Here is a 26724-nt window from a genome sequence, read left to right on the forward strand (position 1 = left end):
ACCTATGAGCTCTCCTCAGAATGTGAATCAGAAATCTGAGGGGAAAAAAAACTCAAGCTGTCCTGCATCTTTGCATTCAGATTCAGAATCTTAAATCTCTTCAGGAAAAGAGGAATCCCGCTTTCTTTTACCAGAAACTACTTTACAAGAAGGGTCAACAGCCTGAATTAAACCCTGAGCTAGACCCAAGTAAACTATTGAGATCCAAAATAGTTTGAGGTGGAGTAGATACATGCACGGTTTTCCGTTTCTTTTTGACAGGAAAAAATGGGACCAACCATGTTACTACTGGAAGCAGGTGCTTCCTCAGGGAAGGGCACAGCATTCTGACACAACAGGGAAGCCCTTCTAGCTCCCTCTTCGGAAGGTACAAAAGTCTCTCCCTTGCCCATTGAGGGGACTCCAACAACCACATAGGGCATGGTTAATCCCCCATTTAATAGTGGATGCAGAGGCTACGCCAGAGGGATCTGGGTTAAAATAGGAGTGGTCTAAAGTACAGCAAATGGCCACAGCAGAGCTACCCTTCTGCAGCTGAGGCAAACTGCTAGCCTGATGTGGTGACAAAGGTTGTTTGCTTAAATATTTATTTCTTTGGCTGGAAGAGGAATGAAGAGTGAAAGCGGTAGTTTGTTCCATGGTCAAGCCAAAAATGGTCCCTCTTTCCAGGAAAAGACAAGTGGCAAATGCCTGCAAAACCACCAGCCCACAAAAGTTAAATTTTTTGACAAAACAAAAAAAATACAGTAAAAAGCACTAAAAAACACCATGCCAACCCAATAAAGGAAAAACAAAATTTCTCTACAGAAAATGTTTTCCTTTAGTTTACACTACTTTTAAACCGAAAGAAAAAATCTAGTGCTCCTTTTAAAAGTATGTTACAGTCTCTAGACAGTATGTTAAAACAACACTCCTAGCTTTAAAATGACTTTCATGAAGAGGTAAGTAATAAAACATCAATAAAATTAAGAAAATGGAAATTTTCTTACCGCAAAGTGAATTTATCTGCCCAAAAAAGGAAAGCACAAGCAACCTTTGATCCTTAAAAGCCTCAGGGGAGTGTATTGTTAGGTAGCAGTAAAGCTTTGAAGAGCTTCAAGCCCAAACTTGTCTTTTAGTCAGCTCAGCTCGAGCTGCTTGACAGTGTGGGCATGTAGAAGGTGCCCCTTAGCTTTGGAAGTTGGCCGGCTGTTATATCCTTGGCAGAATACAACCCATATAGCTAAGACTACTGCAGCAGTGATCAATAAGATGAACATCCAAGGATCAAACCTTGCAGAGTCCTGTTTGTTGTTTTTAATATCAATTTCCATTACCACATCTCTTGGTTAAACGGCCAGCCATATATTCAAATTATGCCCCCTCAGAAATTTTACTTTTGTAGCACTTCGTTGTGACATATCAATCAGAAAGGCTTACTAAAGTTAAACACACATTGTCAGTACCCAAAAATGTCTCTTGAAGCTGATCACTTTTAAAGGGTACAAGGTTCTTTTCGACTTTGGACAAAAGGTTGGAATTCTCTTTTCAAGACCTGTAAAGGAATATGTAGATGATGCAGGACAAAAAATAAAGAAAAAAAATGTCCAAACAGTAGATCACTAGGTACAGGAAAGCAGAACAGAGCATGTTGACCTCTTCCTATGGACCTTTCCTGACAACAATGTGTATTTCATTTTCTATAGTTCTGTATTCCCACCAACATACTCCATTTAGTGACCGTTTAATTTCTTTACCCCAGCAGTGCCTTTCCTGATGTAACCAGTGAAGGCTTTGTCAGCCTTCCCTGTTGTCACTTATGACTATTAGCTCCATTTTTGCCACATCCATAGTGACTAAATGGTTGAAAAGGTCAGTAAACAATGGAAAGCTTGTTACTGTAGCTCTAATATCCAAATTGCTAAAAAATACTATTTCCTTGTTATTTACAAAATCTACGTGATTGCAACTTTAGTGGGTGGGGTAAATGGGCAGCTGCCCCAGACACAATATGTTATGGGATACAATCAGCAGATGCTGACGGGGCAGTAATGCATTACTGACACTCAGAACTGAAGGCAGATACTGTATTCATTTCTGAGTGCCAATATTGCAGCAATGTATGTTTGCAGATACTGTTTTTGTAGTCACAGCTGAAGCACTTTGTGTGGGGGAATCCATCTGTTGCAAGATGCCTGTTGTATCCCTAGCAGACGACCTTGTTTTGGCCCACAACTTCTTTGTTTCTTAGCTTAGAATTTGAGGGAGGGGAGATGAGGTAGCTGCAACTTTGATCTTAGCCCTACAATAGTCATTGTGTTTACCCACAAAAGTTCATACCTCACTCCTGATATCTACACTACACAGAGCTTTAAAATACTTAACAGATACTGCCCCCTCTCACACACAAACTAAGCATAAAGACATCTATCCGATTTCCTCAAAACTTAACACTGCCAAACTGCCAAAAGACACTGTAAAAAAAAGTTTTAACGTTAGCAAGGCTAAACAAAATCACCTCCCAGCAAAAAAATGCAATGAAAAACAACTACCCACTTTTGTACAATAAGATAACACATCTTAAAGATTCTTATGCTTGCTTCTGCTAAAGAGGTAGTGGGTCAAACAAAATCAGTACAAACCAAAAGCACTTCTCTTTAGCCAATCTTTGAACACTACCGACTGCGGAAATTGTCTCATGATGTACAATCAGTGTAGCAATGTTTAAAATCATTAGCCTTAATGCATTTCCCAACATTGTATTGCCACTGCATATTTTACACTTTCTGCTACCTAATGATGTACACTCAAATACTATTTGTATGTAGTTACCTGCAAACATACAGAAAAGCCTGCACTATGTCTTAAAAGATTCATCTTATAAATATACTGTCTAAAAATATTCCATCACTTTTGAAAATACTTTAAATACTACAAACTGTGGTTACCCATTACTGAAACAGTAAAACTATCTTTCTTGAGGCTCAGGTTATGACTGAAAAGGTTCCTTGGATCAGCCCATCCATCCACACCTGGTTATCAAAATCAAATACATGCATGCATGCACTTCCCATTACCTACCTACTAAAGAAATAACACTAAACTCACAAAAAGATAATATAGCTGGTACAAATTAATAACTTGTTCCAAAACAGAACATGTATTTTTACTCCCACACCCTCACTATAAGGAATAAGGGACTAGCACGGTAACTCAATTACACATAATAGAAGTATGCCAAAATATGACTCTAGACACTGCTGCATGGCCTCTTGTAGATGCAATCAAGATTCCTGGAACTAAACAACTGAACCAAAATTACTGTATGGTCCTAAGGTTACAGAAGACCGTCCTCAAGTAGATGGGCATTCTTCTGTTTTAACTTAAAAACACTAAAAATCACTTAAGGCAACTGTAGCAGTTCAAAGCCCAAGGTACTACTGTAGCAACAGAAAACATCTAACATGCAGTTTAAAGTGTCATGCTTCACAAGGTCTCTTCCAGGATCTACAGCTGTAATTAAAATGTTTCTTGGATGCTACAATTCTACTTGGATCTGATGAAAAGTATTTTCTGCAACATAAATACATACTTGTTAGCCAGATGTGTAGTGAAAACATAGACAAGCTGAGAAGGTGGCTTTCCTGAAGCACCAACAACACTTTCAGGTTGCAGTCCAGAGTTAGTGGAGGAGCTATGAGATGCATTGGAAGAACCAGTTTCATTCAGGCTAGGCAGTGCATTGGAACCAGGAGCTGGCTGTGGAGGTACCGACATATTGCAATCTGCTACATTACAGTCTGAGAAAGCAAAGATGAAAAGAATTAACATCATAAAACTAAAATGAGAAAACCAGAGAATGTGGCTTTACATCGCAATGTTTACATACCTGGCATGCAAATATAATTTATAATGTAACAAATGAAGCAGGTACTATCAAAGTCTACACATTTTGAAAGCTAAACTGGATAAAGTGAGAGCATCTGATTTGTAGGATACACTTACAGAAAAGGTGTTGGAGACAAAGTACAAACAGTTGCATTAAACAGTTTTGAATAAATGACAGCATAAGCTCTAAAACATAAAATAAGCCATTAAACATCTATTCCTGCCAATCTACCAGTCTTTCTGCCATTAAGCAGATGAAAAGAAATGAGAATGGAGTACAAAACCGCTACAGTTCGTACTTAACTACAACACAGTAACATCTATTATGACAGACCTTCAAGTCCTCGTTACAGCTTATGTCAAAGTAGACTACAATAAGAAAACAATGTGTAATCTTTTATTTATACATACAGTTGAGGTCAAAGAAAACAAAAGCTAGCTTACTAGACAGCACAGTGTCAACTACCAGCATTTATCCTACAATGTAGGCACTAACAGGACATCAACTTGTTAGTATCACCTGCCAAAGTTCTCATTTTCAATTTAATTTAAAAATTATCATTAAACCCCCCCCCCCCCCCCACACACACACACACACTGTAGTTTTGCCTCACTTCATTCTTATTCATGCTAACACTGGGGAGGCCTCCAGTTTCAACCAAGTTCTTAATATCAATGAATATGAAAGTCTACCTTGACTACTTTAGTTGTACTTTTGTGTAGCTGGAAGAGGCAAGCCTCTCCAATTTTAATGTTCAGTTTGCATTAACTTTGCTGACTAGCAGGTCATTATTTATTCGACATTTCCTGACCAGGATAGTCCGAATAAGCTAGTGCCCTTTTTCAGCAGAGGCCCGGGGAGATGAGCTCCACCAAACAAAAAAAAAAAAAAATATATACATATATATATATATATATATATATATATATATATATATATATATAATAGCTTTATAAAATTCTACTAACAGCACTGTCTTCAAATTCAATTGTCCGTTTTCAAGGTTTCTCATTACCCTTCCATGTGCAACAACCCCCCCCACACACACACACACACACCATTACCCTTCAAGGGTCACCCTGATGATTCAGCAATCCCACAGTATCTACTGCTGTAACTCTTAGTTTATAATTTTTGCTTTATTTAAAAATTTTCACTCAGACTTTAAGGTTTCACCCAACCTCTCACCCATATTGACACTAGACAAGCAACAGCTCCAACACCAAATATTTGCAACAAATGCAAACATCTGTTTCATCACTTTTTTTCCCCTCTGTGAAGAGGAGGCAATTTATCACTGTAATCTACCTTTTATCTGACTGACCTAATGCCAATACCTATAACCTGAATGCTCTGTGTCCTTGGACTGCAGACATCTTCCTTCTTCAAAACTTTACTTCAAATTAACTTTGAAGTGACACACAATGAATAATGAACATTTTGGACATCTTACAAATGCTTACGATGAAAGACACCAGAAATTTCAGTGAACTCTCACACTGCACACAAACTGTTTTCAGTAATAACTACTGCAGAAAAACAAACAATTCAAGCTAAAATGTATTGGTTGTTATAGCTCTTCAAGATTTCAGCAAAATTAGCTGGTGTATAGTGTTCACATATTCATAAAACAAATAATCAACCTTAGGACTTGAAGTCATCAAGAAGCCGGACTGCAGAGGAAATAGCTTGGTACCTCTTGTATCCCTATGTAGACATCCAACCCTAGGATTCAGGAAGATGCTCATAACTCTTGTTAACTGCCAAAAATGTGTTAGTCAATTAGTACTACACTGAGAAAATGTGATTCAAGGTCAGGTATGGCTGCAATGAGCAATACCTCATCACTGACACATTATCATATCTCTAAATCACATACAAGTACTTCCAGATGTGGTTATGGCAACTGTTTAAAAAAAAACTTTATTGAATTATGACTTGTGACATAGGCAAAGTTACACTTACATAAAAGTAATCAAACAATATTAATAAGTTCACATTTATTTATTTATTTATTTTATTTATTTTATTTGCAGTTGGTTTACCAGGATAGTCCATTGGGCCAAAATAACCCGTTTTCAATGGAGTCCTGGGGAGAAAAGCTCCAATATAGACAAAATTAGGTACATACAATAACTACAAGATAATTATACAGAGTAGAGATAACAATTAATACATTTAGGCTTAAATTTGAGAAACATTCGAAAATGGGGAGAAAAGCTGCGATATAGGCAGAATTAGGTACATGTTGTAACTACAAGACAGTTATACAGAGTAGAGATAAAACATTAATACATTTAGGCATAAATTTGAGAAACATTCAAAAATAAACAGTATTGAGATATGCCATCAGAGAAGTTATTGAAGAAGAAACACAGAATGTCTTTATTAAACTATAGTAAGGGAACATAAGCTTTAATAGGATAAGGGTGAGGGGGATGAGGGGGATAAATCACATATTTTATATAATATAATCAAACCAGTATTAACTTGTTCAATTCCTGCTTTCTCTTAAACCTCACTCCTCCTACAAAAATAGAAGTTATGTTCTTACCATAACGTTCCATGTTAGTTGTCTTCTTCTCGCCTTCTTCTTGCTGGATGGGTTCGGAGCCGACCTCGGCCCGACTGCCACTCTAAAAGCTCGAGAGTTGGTTCCACCGGCTCGAGGCTCCCCTTATATCCCACAATGCTAGGCGAGAGTTACCTCAGATCTCGTTTGTAAGCTAACCCCAGCTTATAATAGTAACAGAATAACTCTAAACAGAGTCCACCTCTAACAACAGGAAGAAAGAAGGGTGACCTACATCCTGATCCAGGAAATATGCACAACAGCATATGCCTAAGAAAGAGGTGGTAGAAAGAGAGGTCACGATCACAACTCCTCTAGGTCTGTCCAGGCCAGGGGGAAGGAGGGTGGGATGCAAGAAGAAGGCGAGAAGAAGACAACTAACATGGAACGTTATGGTAAGAACATAACTTCTATGTGTTAAGTTGTCTATCTCGCCTTCATTCTTGCTGGATGGGACCGTCCCTAGCACCTTGTCCCGGGTGGCCTAACGGAACAGACTCCTGAGAACAGTGGAACCAAAATTAGCTCTATGCCTAGAAGCTAAATCCAACTTGTAATGAGAAATAAAAGTGTGAGGAGTAGCCCAAGTAGCCGCTGCACAAATGGTGTCAATAGGCAGTCTGTCTTGGAAGGCTAAAGAAGTAGCCAAAGCTCTGGTGGAATGGGCTTTAGGTTTATTAGGCAATTTTGTTGTCTAATTTCATATACCAGGGAAATCAAAGATGTTAGCCATCTGGATAATGATACCTTTGAAACTGAAAGTCCCTTTCTGCTTTCCGCATAGGAGACAAACAGCTGATCAGATTTTCTGAATTGTTTTGTTCTATCCAAGTAGTACCTCAATTGACGATGAACATCCAGGCAGTGTAATTTTTGTTCAGACCTATTGGAATACTCTGGAAAAAAGACAGGGAGGTCAATGCTTTGGTTTAGATTTGATGTCGAGACCACCTTAGGCAAAAAGAACGGGTTAGTTCGTAAGGATACTCTGTCCTTATGAAACAAAAGATAAGGAGGACGACAACTGAGTGCTTGAAGCTCTGAAACTCTTCTAGCTGATGTAATAGCTACCAGAAAAAGAGTTTTCCATGATAACAATTTTAAGGAACAGGAAGCTGCAGGTTTGAAAGGGGAAAGAATCAAAGAAGCAAGAACTAAATTTAGGTCCCAAGGAGAAGGAGGATTTCTTATAGGAGGTCTGAGAAGAAAAACTCCTTTCAAAAAGGCTTTGCAGAGTTTGTGGGACATTAGGGCAGATTCAGAAATACCCACATGAAAGTTAGAAATAGCTGCCAATTGAACTTTTAAGTGTAGAGGGAGATGAACCTGCATGGAAGAGTTCAGCTAGAAAATCAAGGACTAGTTGGATGGAAGCGGTGAAAGGATCTATGTCCTTTCCTTGTGCCCAATATGAGAAGCGTTTCCACTTACTCAAATCAATCTTTCGAGTGGAAGATTTATGGGAAGCTATCAATATATCTCTAACAGAGTGAGATAATTGAGGAAGCCTGGCTAAGGTTGGAACTGGAGGAACCAAGCAGTGAGGTTCAGAGAGGGGAGGGAGCGATGAAACTGACCCGACTGATGGATCAAAAGATCTGGAACTAGGTCCAGATTCCACTGTCGCTCCAAGAGAAAACGATGTAGAAAGGGGAACCACACTTGTCGAGGCCAGTAAGGAGCAATGAGGATCAATGAGGCCTTCTGAGCGATAGCTTTCTGTATTACTTGAGAGATCAGTGGGAAAGGAGGAAATGCATACAGAAGTCCCCGAGGCCAAACTTGGACTAGAGCGTCTCTGCTGGGTTGGCCTGGTAAAGGGAATAGAGTGAAATATTCTCTGCACTTGCTGTTTTGGGGAGTAGCAAAAAGATCGCAGCAAGGCTGACCCCACTTGAGAAAAATTTCTCTCACTACAGAGTCTTTCAGAGACCACTCGTGAGGCATGAGAATAGCTCTGCTCAACTTGTCCGCAATATGATTGGACTTCCCGGGGATGTGCGTTGCTATCAGAAAACGCTGAGAAGAAATCGCCCATTGCCACAGTCTGAGTGCTTCTCGACACAGGGGGTATGATCTGGTTCCGCCTTGTTTGTTATGTACCACACTACAGACATATTGTTTGTCTGGATTGCAATTGTTCCCAAGGGAAGAGAGTCTTGAAGGGCTTGCAACGCTAAAAGCACTGCTCTCATCTCCAGAACATTTATGTGCAAGTGGCATTCGTTTGGTTGCCATGTGCCCTGGACTGTCCTGCCCTGATAATGCCCCCCCCACCCGATCAGGGAGGCATCCGTTGTCAGTGTAGCAACCGGAGGAGGTGGAACAAAAGGTCTTCCCGACAGGAGATGGGGGGAAGACATCCACCACATGAGATGCTTTTTGCACGCCTGCGTGATCACAATGGTGTGAGACATTGGAAGTTCCTGGTATGACCATTGAGTAAAAAGCATCCATTGAAGGATCCGCATGTGGTATCTGGCTAATGGAAGGAGAGGTATGGCCGCTGCCATAATTCCCAACACCTTTAGAACTAACCTGGCTTTGATTCTGTTGTTGTTGAGAAGGAGTGATACCAATTTGTGAATGTCTGATATCCTTTGATGTGTTAGCCTTGCAGACATGTTTATCGTATCTAGATTTACGCCTATGTAGGTAATAGTACGACAAGGCGACAAAACAGACTTTTCGCAATTTATTGAAATACCCAGTTTTTGACAAACGCGAAAAGTATAATCTCTGGCCATCAGAAGGAGATGCTTGGTGGGAGCTGTGAGGAGCCAGTCGTCCAAATATGGAAACACCTGGAATCCTTGCCGTCTCAGGTGAGAAGCTACCACTGCCATGCATTTGGTAAACACCCGGGGGGCAGTGGTGAGACCAAAGGGCAGGGCCCTGAACTGAAAATGACTGGTTCCCAGCCTGAAGCGGAGGAATCTTCTGGAGAGTCTGTTCATCTTTATGTGATAGTACGCATCCCGAAGGTCTATAGAGCACATCCAGTTTCCTTTGCCCAAAAGGGGAAGGATGGATTGCAGCGTGACCATCCGAAATCTTGTTTTCTTGACTGATTTGTTCAAGACACTGAGATCCAAAATTGGTCTCCAGTCCCCTGTTTTCTTTGGAACTAAAAAGAACCTTGAGTAGATTCCGGATCCTTGCTGGTCTGCTGGAACTGGCTGAATTGCTCTTTTTGCAAGCAGTTTTGAAATTTCCAAAACTGCTAGATCCCTTTGAGCGGGTGGAACATCTGGAAGGGATTTTTTTGACTGCTTTGGAAAGCGAAGAAAGGGGATAGAATAGCCTTCGGAAATGATGGACTGTACCCATTTGTCTTGAGTCAGGGATAGCCAGGCTTCTGGGTACAGTGACAATCTTCCCCCGACTGCCTCCGAAGATGGGCAGTCGGGCAACACCTCAGGGATGCTGAAAGGGCTTGTCGGGAAAGACTTCCCGATTGCCCTGGTTCTGCGGACCCCCCCTGCCCCTAGGGCGACGTCTACCATTGTTATTCCCGCCTCTGCCTCTGGCGGGAAAACGACTCTGTGCGTCAGGCGAAGTCCCTTGGGATTGTTTACGGAACCACATCTTTCCACCTTTCTGGCCTTTGGGGTAAGGCCTGGAAGGAGTAGAAAAACGGACTCCGACGGCAGAAAGGGTCTTGCCATCAGTCTCGCACCTAGTCAGGGTTTCTTTCACTTGAGGACCAAAGAGAGATGATCCATCAAAAGGGGAGTTCGTGAAAGATGTCTTGAAAGGGTCCGCAAAATTGCATAGCCACATCCAGGCATGCTTACGTAAGGCCACACCTGTCCCTGCAGCTCTGCTCGCTCCATCAGCCGCTAAGAAAGAAGGCACATGGAGGAGTTGGTTATGGAATTAAGGGTAGCCAGCTGCGTGTTCATCTTATCTTGGAAACCCGCAGCTGTAGGATCCTTTAACATTTCACTCGCTTCCTTGATCAAGTCCCTTTCAAGACGAGTAAAATGGCACAAGTAGTTCAGCGAACGCATGGTAAATGTCGCTGACGAGAACATCCGCTTCCCGTACCTATCCATGGACCTAGATTCCTTGTTAGGTGGATGGACAGGTACTGAAGGATCAGCTAGCTCCTTCTTAGTGGCAGCAGCTACCACCATAGCATCCACAGAAACTCCTTTTGTTAAAAATTGTTTGTCTGCTGGAGCTGTTATGAACTTAGAGGGTCTCCTGGGAGTGGGGTCCACTGAATCAGGAGCCGTCCATGCCTTCTTAGCAACCACCTGCATGAGGGGGTCGAAGGGGGGGGACACCCAGGAGGTGGAAGGACGAGAGCCAAACGCCTCAAGATACACAGACTCGTCCTCTGAAGGGTTGAGGGCTGGCCAATTTCCCCTCTGTTTCAGGATCTCCAGAATGTCTGCAAATGAGACATCTTCAGAAGGGGAACGGGGGGAACCCTCAGAATCATCCAAATCTGTGTCTGACGTGATGGACTCAGGTGAGTCAATGTGTTTCCTCTTACACTTCCTCTTCCGAGGGGGCTCTTCTGCCAAATCAGGAGAGGCCTCGGAAGAGGATGAAATCCCCACAGGGGGCTCCTGAGGAGCTGGCTCTCTGCGGTCCGGGATGAGGGAGTGAGTCGACTTAGCCTGAGGCACCATAAAGGGAGGGGCGGACGGAGCCGACTGTGGAGTAGAGCCAGGCTCTAACACACTCCGCATGACCTCGAATGCACCCCTGTCAGGCAGAGCCAGAGGTCCCCGCTCCGAGAAGCTAAGAACCCCCCTCGGCACCGACAGTGATGGCTCCGAGGCCGATGTCGGAGCCGAACTCACCAGCGCCGAAGCCCCGAGAGGGAGAGGGGGGTCGGACAAGGGTCCGATGCCACTCACCCCCTCGGAGCCGACGAGGGAAGTCCGGCGCCGAGATTCTTCCAAAGAAGAAAAAGTACAGTTTTGTACCTACCATAAATGTAGATGTTCGAGGATCCACATTGCTGCAGTCCTAACTATTGGGTAGTCCGCTGTCCAGTCGGCCCGAATACCAAAGTATATGGCTGACGTCGGTCAAGGCGCATTAGACTGACGTCAGTACGTCAGGGTACTAATGCGCATGACCGACGTCATATCCTCAGTCTTTTCTTGCCCCAGATGTCAGAAGACCCTAAAAAGACAAGGCCAATACCAAAACCTGCAAACATACCTGCACCAAAAATATGTACAATATATACAAAAGTACCAGAATAGAAACCTCACCTACACAACCACCCCTAAACACAGAGGGGAAGGAGGGAGGGTAAATTGGACTGCAGCAATGTGGATCCTCGAACATCTACATTTATGGTAGGTACAAAACTGTACTATGTTCTTCATTCCACATTGCTGCAGTCCTAACTATTGGGTAGAATCCCAAAGCAGAGGTAAGGGAGGCTGGCAAATCATAAGGAAACAGGAGCTGACAACATGCCTTGCAAAATAGCTGTGGCAAAACCAGCCCTAGACTTAGAGTAGAGAGGAAGGTGATAATGCTTAGAGAAAGTATGCACTGAACTCCAAGTAGCTGCCTCCAAAATATCCTTAGTTGCCACCCCTTAGAAATGCTGTTGAAGTGGCAGTAGCCCTAGTGGAATGAGGCCTAATCCCAGCTGGAACCTCCTTGCCATGATGGGAATAACAAAATGCAATGCAAAACCCAATCCACCTAGAAATAGTTTGTTTTGACACAGGCTTGCCCTGTGAACTCAAAGCAAAAGAAACAAACAATTGCTGAGACTGCCTAAAATCCTTAGTCCTGCTTAAATAATAACGCAATTGCCTGTGTACATCTAAAGTGTGCAAAATCTTTTCCCTTTATTTTGGGGATCTGCATAAAAAGTAGGCAAATGAATAGTTTGGTTTAAAGCCACACTAGAAACCACCTTAGGCATAAAGGAAGGATTAGTACGTAATGATACCCTATCCTTATGAAAAATCAAAAAAGGCTCAACCGCCATAAGGGCCTGCAACTCAGAAACCCTTCTTGCAGAAGTAATGGCCAACAAAAAAGCAGTCTTCCATGACAAGTATTTCAAGTCAGCAGTAGCCACAGGCTCAAAAGGTTGTAAAGTAAGTTTCTCCAACACAAAATTGAGATCCCAAGCAGGAGTAGGAGCTCTACGTGGGGGTCTTATATTCTTTGCCCCTCTAAGAAATTGCTTGAACAAAGGATGCGAAAACAATGGTGGATCACAATCATAGTGAGCTGAAATTGCTGCAGCATGAATCTTAATGGAAGAGAAAGACAAACCTTTGTCCAATAACTCAGTAAGATATTGAAGAGCCACACTCAAATTAGGCTCAGAAATCTCCAAATTGTTTGCTGCACTCCAAAATAAAAATCTCTTCCATTTTTCTGAGTACACCTTCCTTGTACTAGGTCTTCTGGCTTCCATAATCACATTTAAAACTTGTTGAGGAAGTTGAGACCTGCTGTGTTTCAAAACAGAATATGCCAGGCTGTTAGATGAAGAGAGTGGAGCTTGACATTGAGCAGGTGACCGTCCCTCTGAGACAACAGGTGTGGAATCAAAGGTAAAGGCCATGGAGGTTTCCTTACCAGACTCATCAGTAATGGGTACCAGTGTTGCCGAGGCCAATCTGGAGCTATTAAAATCATCCTTGGCTTGTCTTGTCTGACCTTTAGGAGCACCTTTAGGAGAAGAGGCAGAGGTGGAAAGGCATACACATGAAGATTTTTCCAACTGAAAGAAAGAGCATCCACTTTCCAAGCTGTGTGATGAAACCTCTTTGTGCAAAACTTTGGCAGCTGGTGGTTTAGTGGAGAAGCGAACAGATCTATGTCTGGAGTTCCCCATGACACTGTCAATTTGTGAAATACATGAAGATCCAGTTTCCACTCGTGGGGATCCATGATTTGTCTGCTTAACACATCTGCTAAGGAGTTCTGTGCTCCTGGCAGAAACCTTGCCTGAAGAGTTAGTTGCAAGCTGAGCGCAGTCTCCCATAAAATCATTGCTTGCCTGCACAATGGGTAAGAATGTGTTCCCCCTTGTTTGTTGATGTACCACATGACAGTTGTGTTGTCTGTTAGAATCAACACCTGCCCTGGAAGAAGTAACTTCTTGAAAGCCATTAATGCAAACTGGACTGCTAACATCTCTTTCATGTTGATATGTAGATGCTGTAGTCTGGCAGGCCACTTGTCTTGTATCCACTTTCCATTTAGATGAGCTCCCCAAGCAATGTCTGAGGCATCTGTCGTTAGAATCTGACTCGCCTCTGGCCGGGTCACAGAGAGTCCCTTGTTTAGGTGACATTCCTGAGCCCACCACAAAAGTTCCTTTTGAATGCAAGGTATTATTTGAATGACAGTGTCCAATTCCTGGCAGTGCTGTGTCCATACATTTTTGAGATACCATTGCAGCTTCCTCCTATGCAGTTTGGCATTGGGAAGCACCAGAATACAAGATGCCATGAACCCTAAGGCTTGAAGGACTGTCCTTGCAGTCAGCCCGGACTGAAGAGATAGGTGATGGAAGTAACTGGAAAGATGCTTTTGTTTGTCCGGGGTTAAAAAGGCCATCTGGGCTGCTGTATTCAGTCTCACACCCAGAAAGCACATGTCTTGAGAGGGTACTAGACTGGACTTTATTTCGTTCACAGAATACCCTAGGCATCTTAGCACTGCTATCACATATTCCAAATGCTGTAAAAGGTCTTCCTTTTCTTGAGCCAGAATCAGGCAGTCGTCCAAGTAAGGATAGATTTGAATTCCTTTTAGTCTGAAGTAAGCTATCACTGGAGCCAGAACCTTTGTGAACACTCTGGGCGCAGTAGATAAGCCAAAGGGCAATGCAGAGAACTGATAATGAAAATTTCCAGCTCGAAAACGCAGATACTTCCTGCAACTTAGTCTGATAGGCACATGAAGGTAAGCTTCCTTGAGATCTAAAGTTACCATCCAGTGATCTTTGCCCAGCAGAGGTAAAAGCTGTTGTAACATCAACATTTTGAACTTGGGAATGTCCAGATAAGTGTTGAGGATAGATAAATCCAAAATTGGTCTCCACGTGTTCCCCTTCTTTGGTACTAGGAACAGGCGAGAATAAAATCCTAGGCCCCTTTCTGGCACAGGAACTGGCTGAATGGCCCCTATTTGGAGCAACAGAGAAATTTGCTTGTGAGCCTCTTGTCTTTGTAGAGGAGGAATGTCTGGCATGCCTTTGAAAGGAGGCAAGGTATGGAAATAAAACCTGTAACCGTGGTGAATGATATCCAGAACCCATCTGTCTTGGGTAATTAAATCCCAATTTTCTTTGAAAAGAGACAGCCTTCCTCCCAAAGGTGCTGCCAGGCGAGAATGTACTGGCAGCTGAAAAGGCAGGTCATTGGGTCTGTTTATGAAAGGACTGACCCCTACCCTCACCAGAAGTCTGAGCAGGTGAACTCCCTGCTCTAGGCCTAAAAGAACCTTGAGCTCTGCCCCTACCACGTCTAGACCTACCCCTAGACTGGGAATCATAAGCAGGATATGTCCATCCCTTAGTAGGCCAATTTCTACTAAACTTTGGAGGCTGCACCTGCAAAAAATCCTTAACAGTTTGCATAGACTTAGCCTTGTCCTCCATTTTCTTTAAAACTGCTTCCACAGGCGAACCAAACAACACATCAGACTGTAAAGGAGCATCCAAAATCCTTGTCTTAACATGCTCAGCTAAATTCTGATCTCTCAACCAGGCGTGCCTACGAAGAACAGAACCAGTGGCAGCCACCCTCGAGGAGGCCTGCACAGCATCAAAACCACACTGCAAGGAATGCTTTCCCACCTGTTCAGACACATGAACTAAATCCTGCAACTCTTTACACTCAATACCTTCAGCCAGAGCATCCACCTTAGACTTCAATTGTGAAAGGAGATAATTCTGATATTTTAACATGTGAAACTGACAATTCAACGCCCTCATGGCTAAAGTGGAAGTATACACTTTCTTTCCCCATCTATCCAAAGCCCTTGCCTCTTTATCAGGAGGAACAGGATTTTTAACAACAGAAGCCTTCACACCTTTAGGCCCCTGAGAGACAGTTTCCGGGTCTGCCCTAGGACTCTTAAAAAGATACTTATGAGCCTCAGGCACCCTATAGTACCTATCCGGTTTAACTGGGGCAGGAGGCAAAGAATCAGGATTCAGGGAAGCCTCTGCAAAAACATCTTCTACCACATTCAGAACAGGAGGTATAGCTAAAGGCCTATGCTGGGGTAAAAACAAGAATTCCCTAAGCCTCTTCCTAGAATCAGAGAAATCTTGACCTTCCCATTTAAAATGCTCCCTCATGGAATGCAGAGTCTCTGAGAATGAAAAATCCTCAGGAGGCGAAGCTGAAGGAGTAGAATCATCCACATCAGAATCAGAATAAGGAGGATACTCCTGCAAGTCTTCAGTCAAGACTCAGAAGCCTCCCAACATTGCTCAAAACTCTCAAACTCAGGTTCCACCCTAGGCCTCTTATCAGGAGGGGGCATAGAACCTCTAATCATAGTAATCAAATCCTCTGCCATTTTTAGCATATGCTTCTTAGGCAAAGACCCTGAAACACTCGGAGAAACCCCCACTGAAGCTAAACTAGGCCTGCCTCTTAAAGAAGCCTTGGAAACAGAAGGGGAGGCCCTAACTACCTTAGGAAGAGAGGGAAGAACAGCCACCTGAGAAGCCCCTTCAGCCTGGCCTACTTCCTGAGAGGACACATCCTGTAACAGTAAAGTCTCTCCTTGAGACTCCAAAGAAACTCCTGGCAAAACCTCCGGCTCCACTGAGCCTTCTAAAGAACCGACGTCCGGGACTGTCGGTTCCTCCACTCTAGGCTTTGCTGCTTTATCCTTGCGCTTTTTGGCCGAAGCGGGCGTCGGAGCATCCGACGGCATTTTATAATTACAACGCTTCCCAAAAACTAACCTGGCACAGTCTAACCTTCTCTTAATAGTGCGTTTGTTAAATCTAGCACAAGAGCGGCATCCAACAACGTCGTGCTCAGGCCCTAAACAAGGTATACACAAAGTATGGTAATCCCTATGAGGTATCTGTTTCCCACAAGAAATACAGTTATTCACTTTTTCTGACATCCGGTTAAATACTGAGGCAAGAAAAAACCAAAATATTCCCCAACGGGGTACTTAGCCAACTTTGATTCGGTCTGAAACTCTGACTTCAGAAACTTTCAGAACGCCAACCTGCACTCGCAAAACTGCTTCTGCATCGGACCATGCGGCAAAAAAGACTGAGGATATGACGTCGGTCATGCGCATTAGTACCCTGACATACTGACGTCAGTCTAATGCGCCTTGACCGACGTCAGCCATATACTTTGGTATTCGGGCCGACTGGACAGCGGACTACCCAATAGTTAGGACTGCAGCAATGTGGAATGAAGAACATCGGAGCCGACGACGGAGCCGAAGACAATTGTATCGGCTCCGACGTAATCACAGTCTCGGTTCCGACACGACCCGGCTCCGAACTCAAGAGAGTCGAAGGAGGAATATGTTGATGGACCGGGGCAGGCATCGACTGATGAGTCGGGCTCTGAAGCATCTGGGCCAGTGCCTCGGACTTAAGTAGTCGACTCACTACCCTCTGAAGGTCATGATCCGACAGCCTCGATGACCTAGAGGAGTGAGACCTTTGGCTCCATTCAGACAGCAGGGGAGATCCTGGAGCCGAATGAACGGAGCCAAGAGATGGTGACCTGGACCTCTTCCTAGTTGTCGGCTCCGAAGGTCTGGTCGGAGCCGACACGGGAACTTCTATAACCTCAGCTCCGGCCGAGCAGGGAGCCACAGAAACTGTGGACTGAGACTTATCGGCTCCAGCCGGAGCCGATGAAGGCAAAGGTTGAGAAACCTTAGGTCTCGACTCAGTAGCCGGAGCCGAAGACCTAGATGCCTTAGAGGGCTTCCCTGTTGAAACAGACAGGGAATCCTCTGGCTTGAGTAAGCCTCTAAGAATTAATTTATTCTTTCTTTCCTGCAGGACCCTGGGGCTGAAGCCATGGCACACAGCACAGGAGTCCTGCAGGTGCAAAGGCCCCAGACAATAGACACAAGAAGTGTGAGCGTCTGTCAGAGACATTTTCTGACAGCACGCATCACACTTCTTGAATCCGGAGACCTTTGCTTCTTTAGACATTTTGTCTGACAGGTGTACACAAACACACACAGAAACACACTAGTTATACCCTGTCAGGTTAATACAATAAAAATAGTAGTAATTTAAACTACAATAAACTACAATAAACACACACACTCCACTAGGGAAGGAAAGGCCTATAGGCCCAAGGGAAGAACCAAAGGTTCTTGGGGGAAGAAACGGAAATTTTTTTGGGTAGGGAATAAAAGTTTTCTAACCTACACTAACTAAGTAAAAATATTAAATTAAAGGGGTTTTTAAAGACTAATTTTCACAAGAAAATTGTACTCACCAGGAACCGGTAGAAACAACCAACCTCGAAGCTGTAGCGGTAAACGAGATCTGAGGTAACTCTCGCCTAGCATTGTGGGATATAAGGGGAGCCTCGAGCCGGTGGAACCAACACTCGAGCTTTTCGAGTGGCCGAGTCGGAGCCGAGGTCGGCTCCGAACCCATCCAGCAAGAATGAAGGCGAGATAGACAACTTAACATCAGATTTTTGCATGTATTTTTCCCCACAATTTTTTTTCTATGCAATTCACTTACTCTTTTGTAAAGCTCCCACCCACTTCATGCTATTTTATCTCTGTTACAATACTCACTACTTCACGTACAACTGGTTTAGACTTTGATTTCCATTTTCTAGTAACTGCTTTTTTGGCAGACACCAGAATTAAACTTAACAAGGCCTTACCTATGTCCAGGCAATTCAGATCTGTATCCTAGCTCAAAAATCATTTTCTTAGTTACACTAATTTGCTAGCCTAACACTCTTGGCAGAGCACTCTAGGAAATCTTTCAAGTCTGCCAATTTATTACACTTCAAGAACATAAGCTCCCAGGTACCTCTTTCTTCCTCATTATACCCTCAAACATTTGCCATCTACCAGAGGAAAAATTATTTGGAAACTGCTTGGGGTATAAAATTATCTATGCAAACACTTTCAGGCAAAAATTCTAAATCTTCCAGACTTTGTTGCATATTTCGGGAGTCATATGTATGTCCTTCAACTGTTTCTTTGTTAATTGCTTATCTACTCTCTTTCAATTCTTTTCTGACCTCCTCTGATTGATTCCTATGGTTATCATGCAACATTTTACATGCCCTACTAATTATCCCTTTTTAACAGTAGCCTCTGTTCTAGGTTCAACTAAAAACTCAACAAGTTCAATTCTTTCATTTAAGATTCCTTTATTCCTTTCTCTTTGCCTATATTCTGATATCAATCCCAGACAGGGAAGGCAATTTTTAGCCTGCAGTTGAAGATTCTTTTTGTCTCTTTCCACTTTATAACCTTTCCTTCTCTAATTATTTGTTCCCAACACCTTGGTTCCCTTGCCAGTTTCCTCAAGTAAATTACATCCTCCTCTAGCAGATTCTCCGTACCCTAATTGCAGCCATCGCTACTGGTGGCATCCCTTTTCTTCATTCCCATGTTGGCTTAATTCTTAGTATACTTCCTGAATGTAATATTCTGTATGACTGTTATTCTCAAGGATCTGTGTCCAAAATCCCACTCTTTCCTTATTTCTTGAATTAAACCTCCCAGCTTCATCATTATCTTTTTTCCATTTTGAACTGTAGCTTTCGCCTTGTGTTATAGATAAGAGCTTTTAACTGTGTATCCCTTCAAATCAAGTAATCCTAAACCTCCTTGTTCTACTGGAAGCATTAACTTATCCCATGTGATTCTTGCTCTTTCCCCTTCTAGATAAAATCCTGAAACTCGTTTTTAAATTACTATCCAGATCTTTCTTCTGGTTGATAAAAATATACCTGATCTGTGTATAAAACTAAGTGAAGTAAAATCATCAAAACTGCTTGCATCTTGCTATCCATATCCATAGGCAAGAGCTTCCAATTTCTCAGTTTTTGCATCATCTTTTATTTACTCTCTTCCCACATATCTTTAGCTGCATAACAGAATCTTTTTTAACCCATATTCTTAAATATTTAATTTTATCATGTCCACATAAATATGGGTATTGCTGAACAAATTCAACATACTTTACAACTATAGCCTTTTTTGGGGATATAAAATTAATGAAGCTAAAACAATCTGTAATGGTCTCAATGTTTAACAATGACATGCCCTTTTCTGGTTCTATCAAATACAAAATAATACTTCAATACTATACCAATTATATCCTTGAATTTCTGAGTCCCTTGTTTTCCTTGCCAATGGTTCTAAGTATAATTCAAATAAACCCTGTCTGGTTCCTCTGCACAGATGCAGCTTACCATACGGGAATCCTTTCAGGTTGATTTTTGCTTCCAATCCTTCATATAATCTCCTAATTAACCTTGTTACTGTATCAGGAAATGCAAATGCTGGCACTACTCAACTAAAAATCCCAGTTTACTCTACAGAATGCTTTCTCTGCATCAAGACCAAACATCAGCAGTATTTTTGTGCATCCTGCTTCCCTCTGGATTATCACTGTTCTATTGGTGTCAAATGATTGCATCCCCTCCACAAAACCACAATGATATCTAGCAATTTTAGCAACATCTTTACCATTCTTTTAGCCATTATCTGACTAACAATTTATAATCAAGGTTTAAAACTAAAAAGGGTCTATATGAAGCAAGATCTGATGGGTCTTTACAGTCTTTGGGTATTACAGCCACCACAGTTTTTTTCCAGGACACTGGTGCTTCCTCTCATTTTAAAATACTGTTGAATAAAACCTTCCAGATTCCAGAGCTTTAGCAGCTTTCTTCCCGCCTGAATTCCAAACATTTACTGGAATACCATCTATTGCTGGAGACTTTACATTTTTATCTCTTCTCCTATCTTAACTGATTGTCGAGCCTCATTTACTTCTAACCTTCGCATATTTAAGTCTTCTATAAAAATTTCAATTTGTGCTCCCCCCCACCACCACTTTTCTATCCAATACAAATTTTCATAAAATTTCTGAAATCTCTCCAATATTTCTACAGGATTTTTTTTTTTTTGTTATAAGCTCCGTAAGTTTGGCAACACTTTCTACTTTCTGTTGCCTAAGTCACTGTGCCAAAGTTTTTGTGCTCTGGAGAAAATGCTGCTTAACAGCAATCTTTCTAAACTCATGCATATTATCCAGTTACTCCTTGTTTTCTCTTTAGCACGCTAATTTTGTCTCCTCTTGTTCTGTGATATTCTCCTTATTCAGTAACATTTTAACCTTTGTCAGGCCCTCTAAATAATTCTTGCTACTACTTAACCGTATCTCTTTTTCTGTTATCTGTTCCCTATTTTTAAACTCCACTTTCATTTATCGCACTCACTAGTTATAACTTCTGGAGTACTTTGTGTCTTCCTTAATAACATTTGAACAATTTTTTTCTACTCATTCCTTAAATTCTTCTCTTTTTAACAGGTAGGTGAGGAAGCACTAGTGTCTCCTCTTTACTTCATTACCCTGTATTTTTATCATAGTAATTATTGCTGCATGATCCGAAACAGATACTGGATGTGTATCAATGTTCTCAATTAAATGCACATGTTCCTGTGAAATATAAGTTGTCTAGTCTAGATCAGTTATTGTACCTTGGGAAATAATATATAAATTCTCTCAGAGTTCCTTCTACTGACCTCACATCTTCCATACCAAATATTTTCACATATTTCTATCACAAGCTACCCTCTTTTAAGTTAATGCAACCAAGGGCAAGAGATCTTATCCCAAATTAATTTAATTTTTAATACTATTAATACAAGAAAACAGTGGGAGAGGGTCTCTTATCCAAATTATATAGACTGGTGAGAAAAGAAAAAGTTGCAACAATTAATGGAACTGTTTTACTCACATTAATAACAGACCTCCACATGAAGAGGATAAAAATAATTTTTAATATCTCCCAGACAGACTTCTACTTCTCTTAGATGGAAACGTTTTACTTGGAAATTCTTGTACAGATCTTTATTCACACCTCATAAAATTGAATTAAATGTTTAAAAAGAAGCAAGTTTGTTGGGGATACAAACAGGAGCTTAAAGTAGATTGGCAACACATGGTCTTTGATTGTGTTGTACTTGCACCTTATTGGAATAACAAACTTTTTTTCTTACAGGCTTAATTTGGGGACAGTTTTATCTAAGTTATTAATTCATTTTAATACCCTATTCGTGTGTGTTAAGAGAATGAAATATCCTCTTATTATCCATTTTATCAACTGCAAGGAAAGTTATAACTAAGAACTGGAAGATTGAAGCTACACCCTATTTCAAACAATTCACAAACATTGCAACCAAAGTATGTCATCTGGAAGTTATCACCATTAAATCAAGATCTACTAGAATCACCTCCTCCTATAATATGTGGACAAATTTAAAGGAACTGCCCAACAAAAATAGCTATACTCATCAGTTGTAATGTATAGAAATCTTTTTTTGAGAATCTTCATTGTTAGTGGACACTCTTGCACATAGTTCTTGTTTGTTCTTGTTCATATTGTTTTTTCAAGCTCACAAATGTCTAAATACAATTATTGTCTTACTGCTATTTGTTTAAAATCTAATAAAAATGTTTTCAAAAGAAAGCTATCGTCTTTTGTTATTTTTTCCCTTGTACACTCCCAGATACACCTTCATTGTTGCAAATTAAATTTCAGCCCTTACCTCTAAGTAACTATCACTGCTGAAAGTGGATTACTTCTCCCAAATGTTTTAAGCTCCATAATAGCAGTTTTAAACAGAATATAAATGCATGCCAGCTTAACACTTATCCCTTGTTAGTAGTCCCTTACTACAATAAATCCGCCAGCATCTTTTTTTCCCCTTTTCATTCATTACTGGAGCTCCTCTAGCAATTAATGTAAGTACTCCTATTTTTATTTGCCCAATAGTCTGCTGAATATTCATATTGAACTCCTTTCTGCATCAAATTCACATGTTCAGTTACTTCCAAATGTGTCTCCTTGTAGCACTGATATTTGCATTCTGCATATCTTAATACAACTATTTTTCCTTTTTGTCTATACCTTTTGAGATTATTCACGTTCCAAGATAAGATGGAAAGTGTCACCATTATAAGTCAATATTCCCGAATCTTACCTATTATATTGGACAGCTTTTTTAAATGTCTGTTCCATCTTTTCTGATACATGCACCTACTAATGCTTGGCAGGTTAATCCTTTTTAAAGTTATCGACAACATTGGAACCTGTGTCACATTTTACAAGACTTTTTGTTTTAATGAAAACCTTAAAAACACCACCAGAACCGGTTAGTTTAAACACATAAGACTATGTACACATTCCAATAATGAAGTTCAGCCCCCCTAATAGGAACAATTATCCCAAAAAGACAGATGGAAACAGAGGCCTTAATTAACCTAAAACTGAGGTTATCCACACTGACGCATGTTACTGCCTGTGCTTCTACTTACACTAATTGGCGTCTGATTTTTTTTTTATCCTTATTCCACTCCCAAATGTTAAAAACAACTTGCATGTATTCAGAAAACACTTTTAGCCTTGAAGAAACTAGTGTTCTGGCTTTTTATTACCCTATCAGCAGCCTGTTTCCATGGAAACGAGACGGAGAAAAATGCAGTCCTCAGCTGCAGGCTTCTAAAGACAGGCCAAAACATTAAGCCTTTCATTACAATCAGTGTTCGCTTCTTTATGTCTTTCCAGACATTCACCTATGCAAAAGAGAACACACATCTCCACATATACTATGATCCGTGTACTTTTGCACATTATCTCTCACCTGAACAACCCATTATTATAGCCTATTAACTTAAACATACTTCTGTCTAGCCTTTTTTTTCTTTTTGCACTATAATTTATATATATCTTAATAAAAAGAGAAAAAAGGAATCGGTTTACTTTAGTATCCATCACACAGAAGTAAAATGCTTTACTATAAAACATGCAATTTATATTGTGAAAAGTTTCCTAGAAATACTGTTAAGAGTAGAAAATAATTTTGCTTACAGTTACTTTTTCCTTCCCCTCTTCACGGTGTCCTTATAAACATTTAATGACATGAAGTGAGGCAAATGCCTTTAAGTTCCCCACAACTTTAGCAAAGTCAACGAAAGTCCACTCTTTCCACTTTTTCTTATAAAGCCATATTTTACAAATGAGATTGATGCTTTGCAGTCCCACATTTATTCACTAACTTTCATGTTGCTGGTCTTGATCATATCTCATCTACCAACTCTCAATTCTGGTTCATTCTAAGGTACTCCTGATTCTTCTAGTCCACTCATGTACTTTTCTCTCTCTCGCAAGCAATTTTATTTGGAAGAGTGGAAAAGGTTTCACTGGCAAAGTCTCTCCATGTGCTTTATCAAAAGAATGACAAGCAGTCTCTCCTTCTGTTTTGTGGTTCACTTTTTGTTGGACATACTTTTGTATTTCCTCTTTAGCCTGTTTTGCATCAAAAATGACTTTGAACTTCCATGGAAAATATTCTGACCTGCCTCTCAAATTTATTCCACCAATCTGGTATTGTTATCTTCTGCCTGGTATACAGTGAATAATTTTCCATGAACACTCTACTGTCTCCAGCTTTTAATACTTTGCTCTTTTGTCAGTTTTGTCAGGATCAGCTTTTGGCTGGTAGGTTTGTATCTTTAGTGATACAGATCTTGGCTGCTTTCTCATGTCCAGATTTGGAGCATAAACATGGTATGCCCTTTCAATTAACAGTTCCTGCTATGGAATAACAGTCCAGTTGCTTACTTGTGCCTTCACAACATGAATACTGTGTTCCTTCCAGTTTCTCTGGTACAGCAAAAATATCAGATTTTCCCTATGTACTCTGTCCTCCATTTCTTCTTGAACAGTCTCATACTTAGCCAGCCTTTTCTTCATTTCGAATTCTGATTTTTGAAGTTTTATCACATCTAAAAATCTGTTTATAGCTTCTTCCATTTTTGCAGCCGTATTATTTGAGTTGATATACTCCTTCAGTTTTTTTTGTTTATTTTAATCAGCTCTGAGCACATTTGACTTATGTTTTCCTCTAGATTACTGGAAGCCATGTCTTGCACCAAAACTGGGACTTGAACTGCTTTTTGCTAAACAGCTGCAGGATTCTTCACAGTGTTTTCTATCCACCTTTTCTAGCTGATTTTCTTTCAGGCTCTGTTTCTTCTTTGCTGGCATCCTGGCAATGCTTACCAAATAGTAATTATTTACAAAAACTGACAAGAGTTCTTGGCCCTTGTCTTTCAGGTTCTTTTTTCACACTGGGAAAGCTGAAGTTAATCTGTTAATCAGTGTGCAGATATCTTGGAACATCCTTGATGTGCCAACTGTCTTCCCTAGCAGCCTGTGCATCACATTAGCAAAGGCATGCCCATGGACTCGCACACATTCAGAAATACATGCATACACACTCCCAGACAAAGATACACACACATACACAAGCCCCCCTTACAGTCAAACTCAGAAATATGCATACTCTAGATTCCCTACCCAAAACTTAGTGGGATCAAGTAAATTGAGACGGACACACATCCAGATGCACGCTTCCTTAACACCCCCCACCATGCAACCTCTCAGGCTTGCAGACGCACACACATGCTCAATTCCCTACCTAATGCCCTCTAATGTGACCATCCAAGCAGACACAAACACATGTGCACACACATCCAGACTTCCCAATTCCATACCTAACCTACCCTACTACTACCACCCATGCAGATGCACACATTCATGCAGCCTCACTCTTGTCTCTGCAGACATGCACACACATACACACCCCTCACCTCCCTGTCTTTGCTGAACTTACCTTCATTGTGAGTACTCCTGCAGCTGTGAATGGATGACTGACATATTTTTATGATTGTCACTTTTTGTTCTCAAAGTAAAACTGTACTTGGCCAAGTCAGGAGCTATAGGCAATTCTAAAAGAAGGCACACTACTAATTATAAATAGACACCCCCTGCACTGCCGCATTAGTATACAGTTCTGCCAACAAGACCATGATCTGCACTGAGGTCCTCAAAAGGGGAAAACTTCAAAGGTAGAGTAGGCTCTAAATCAGAAAGCCTTAGCATAATGGCGAAAGCTTCTGAACAAGGCTTCCATCTCGCTAAGCCTTTGTGAATCTCAGCATAAGTCTTTACAGAATTTTCAGAATTCATTAACTGCCAAGTCTTTTTGAATGTGCAGTTGCAACTTATTCAAAACCTAGGAAAGAGTGAAATTTATTAGCATTTATTATTTTTAGCATGTGATAACAGACACTGTTTGACACCCTGGGTGTTACAATTAAAGATGAGACATTCAAAAAAAAAAGGAACAAAACCATGGATTCTGAATATAAATATCCCTTAACCTGTATAATACTGAAAAAAAAAAACGTACAACATATTTTCATAGGCTATTCTCCAGCCACAAATTTATTTGGCAAACATCCACTCTCCACCTAGTTACGTGCTCTGTAAAGTAAGAGAAGCTGCATTACATGCCATGTCTTGTCTCACTAACCACTTACACAATGGAATTAGTTACTGAACTATATACTAGAACTAGCTCCTTACTAAAGATGAAACGGTATAATAAAATAGAAAATACCTGTAAAAATCCCCAAGTCTCAAGTCCAAGTTTCCATTTCAACCTTTTACTATTTATCTTGTATATAATATTCACTGATATGTTAAAGAATAGTATTATAAAATATTTATTTCTTCTGAAACATATGTTGCAACATTCTACTTTGCAATTACTTACACATTTATCCATACATAAAGACATTTTTACCAGACAAAGATGGTAAATGATGACGACTCCAGTATTGATCCCTGTGACACATCGATTGTGACATCCAAATCCCGTTATACAGTGCCTATTTTCACTATTGGTCTCCATCCACAGAGTCAAATAAGTACCTAACATTACTATTTTGTTAATATTTAAATGTACAATGTTATATTACAACACGAGGAAAGGTACCAAACAATTCAGCGAGGGCTAAGTACACATTGTGAGGTGTTAATCCAATCTATGGCTGCTGGACGTTTTACAAAAAATGCAAGTAGATTTAAGCAGGATAAGACCATCCCTAAACAAATCCACATTATTTTTGACACGCTAAGACAAATCTTCAAAGTTACCTTTTAAGTAATGCAACAATTACTATTTCTATAACACTACAAAGAATGTGAATCATACT

General features: G+C 40.9%; 1 protein-coding gene across 6 annotated transcripts in view; it reads right to left on the reverse strand.

Moving 5' to 3' along the window:
* BCL9L (BCL9 like) overlaps positions 1 to 26724 on the reverse strand; it is a 1117803-nt gene that overhangs the window by 319925 nt on the left and 771154 nt on the right. For all 6 annotated transcript variants that reach the window (XM_044080932.1, XM_044080930.1, XM_044080933.1 and 3 more), the window contains one exon: positions 3572 to 3779. In XM_044080932.1, coding sequence (XP_043936867.1) covers positions 3572 to 3779 — 208 coding nt within the window. The remainder of the gene's footprint in view (positions 1 to 3571; positions 3780 to 26724) is intronic.

This window comes from Protopterus annectens, chromosome 8.part0 (genome assembly GCF_019279795.1).
Source record: "Protopterus annectens isolate FY-2018-M chromosome 8.part0, PAN1.0, whole genome shotgun sequence".
NCBI classification, from domain to species: domain Eukaryota; kingdom Metazoa; phylum Chordata; order Ceratodontiformes; family Protopteridae; genus Protopterus; species Protopterus annectens.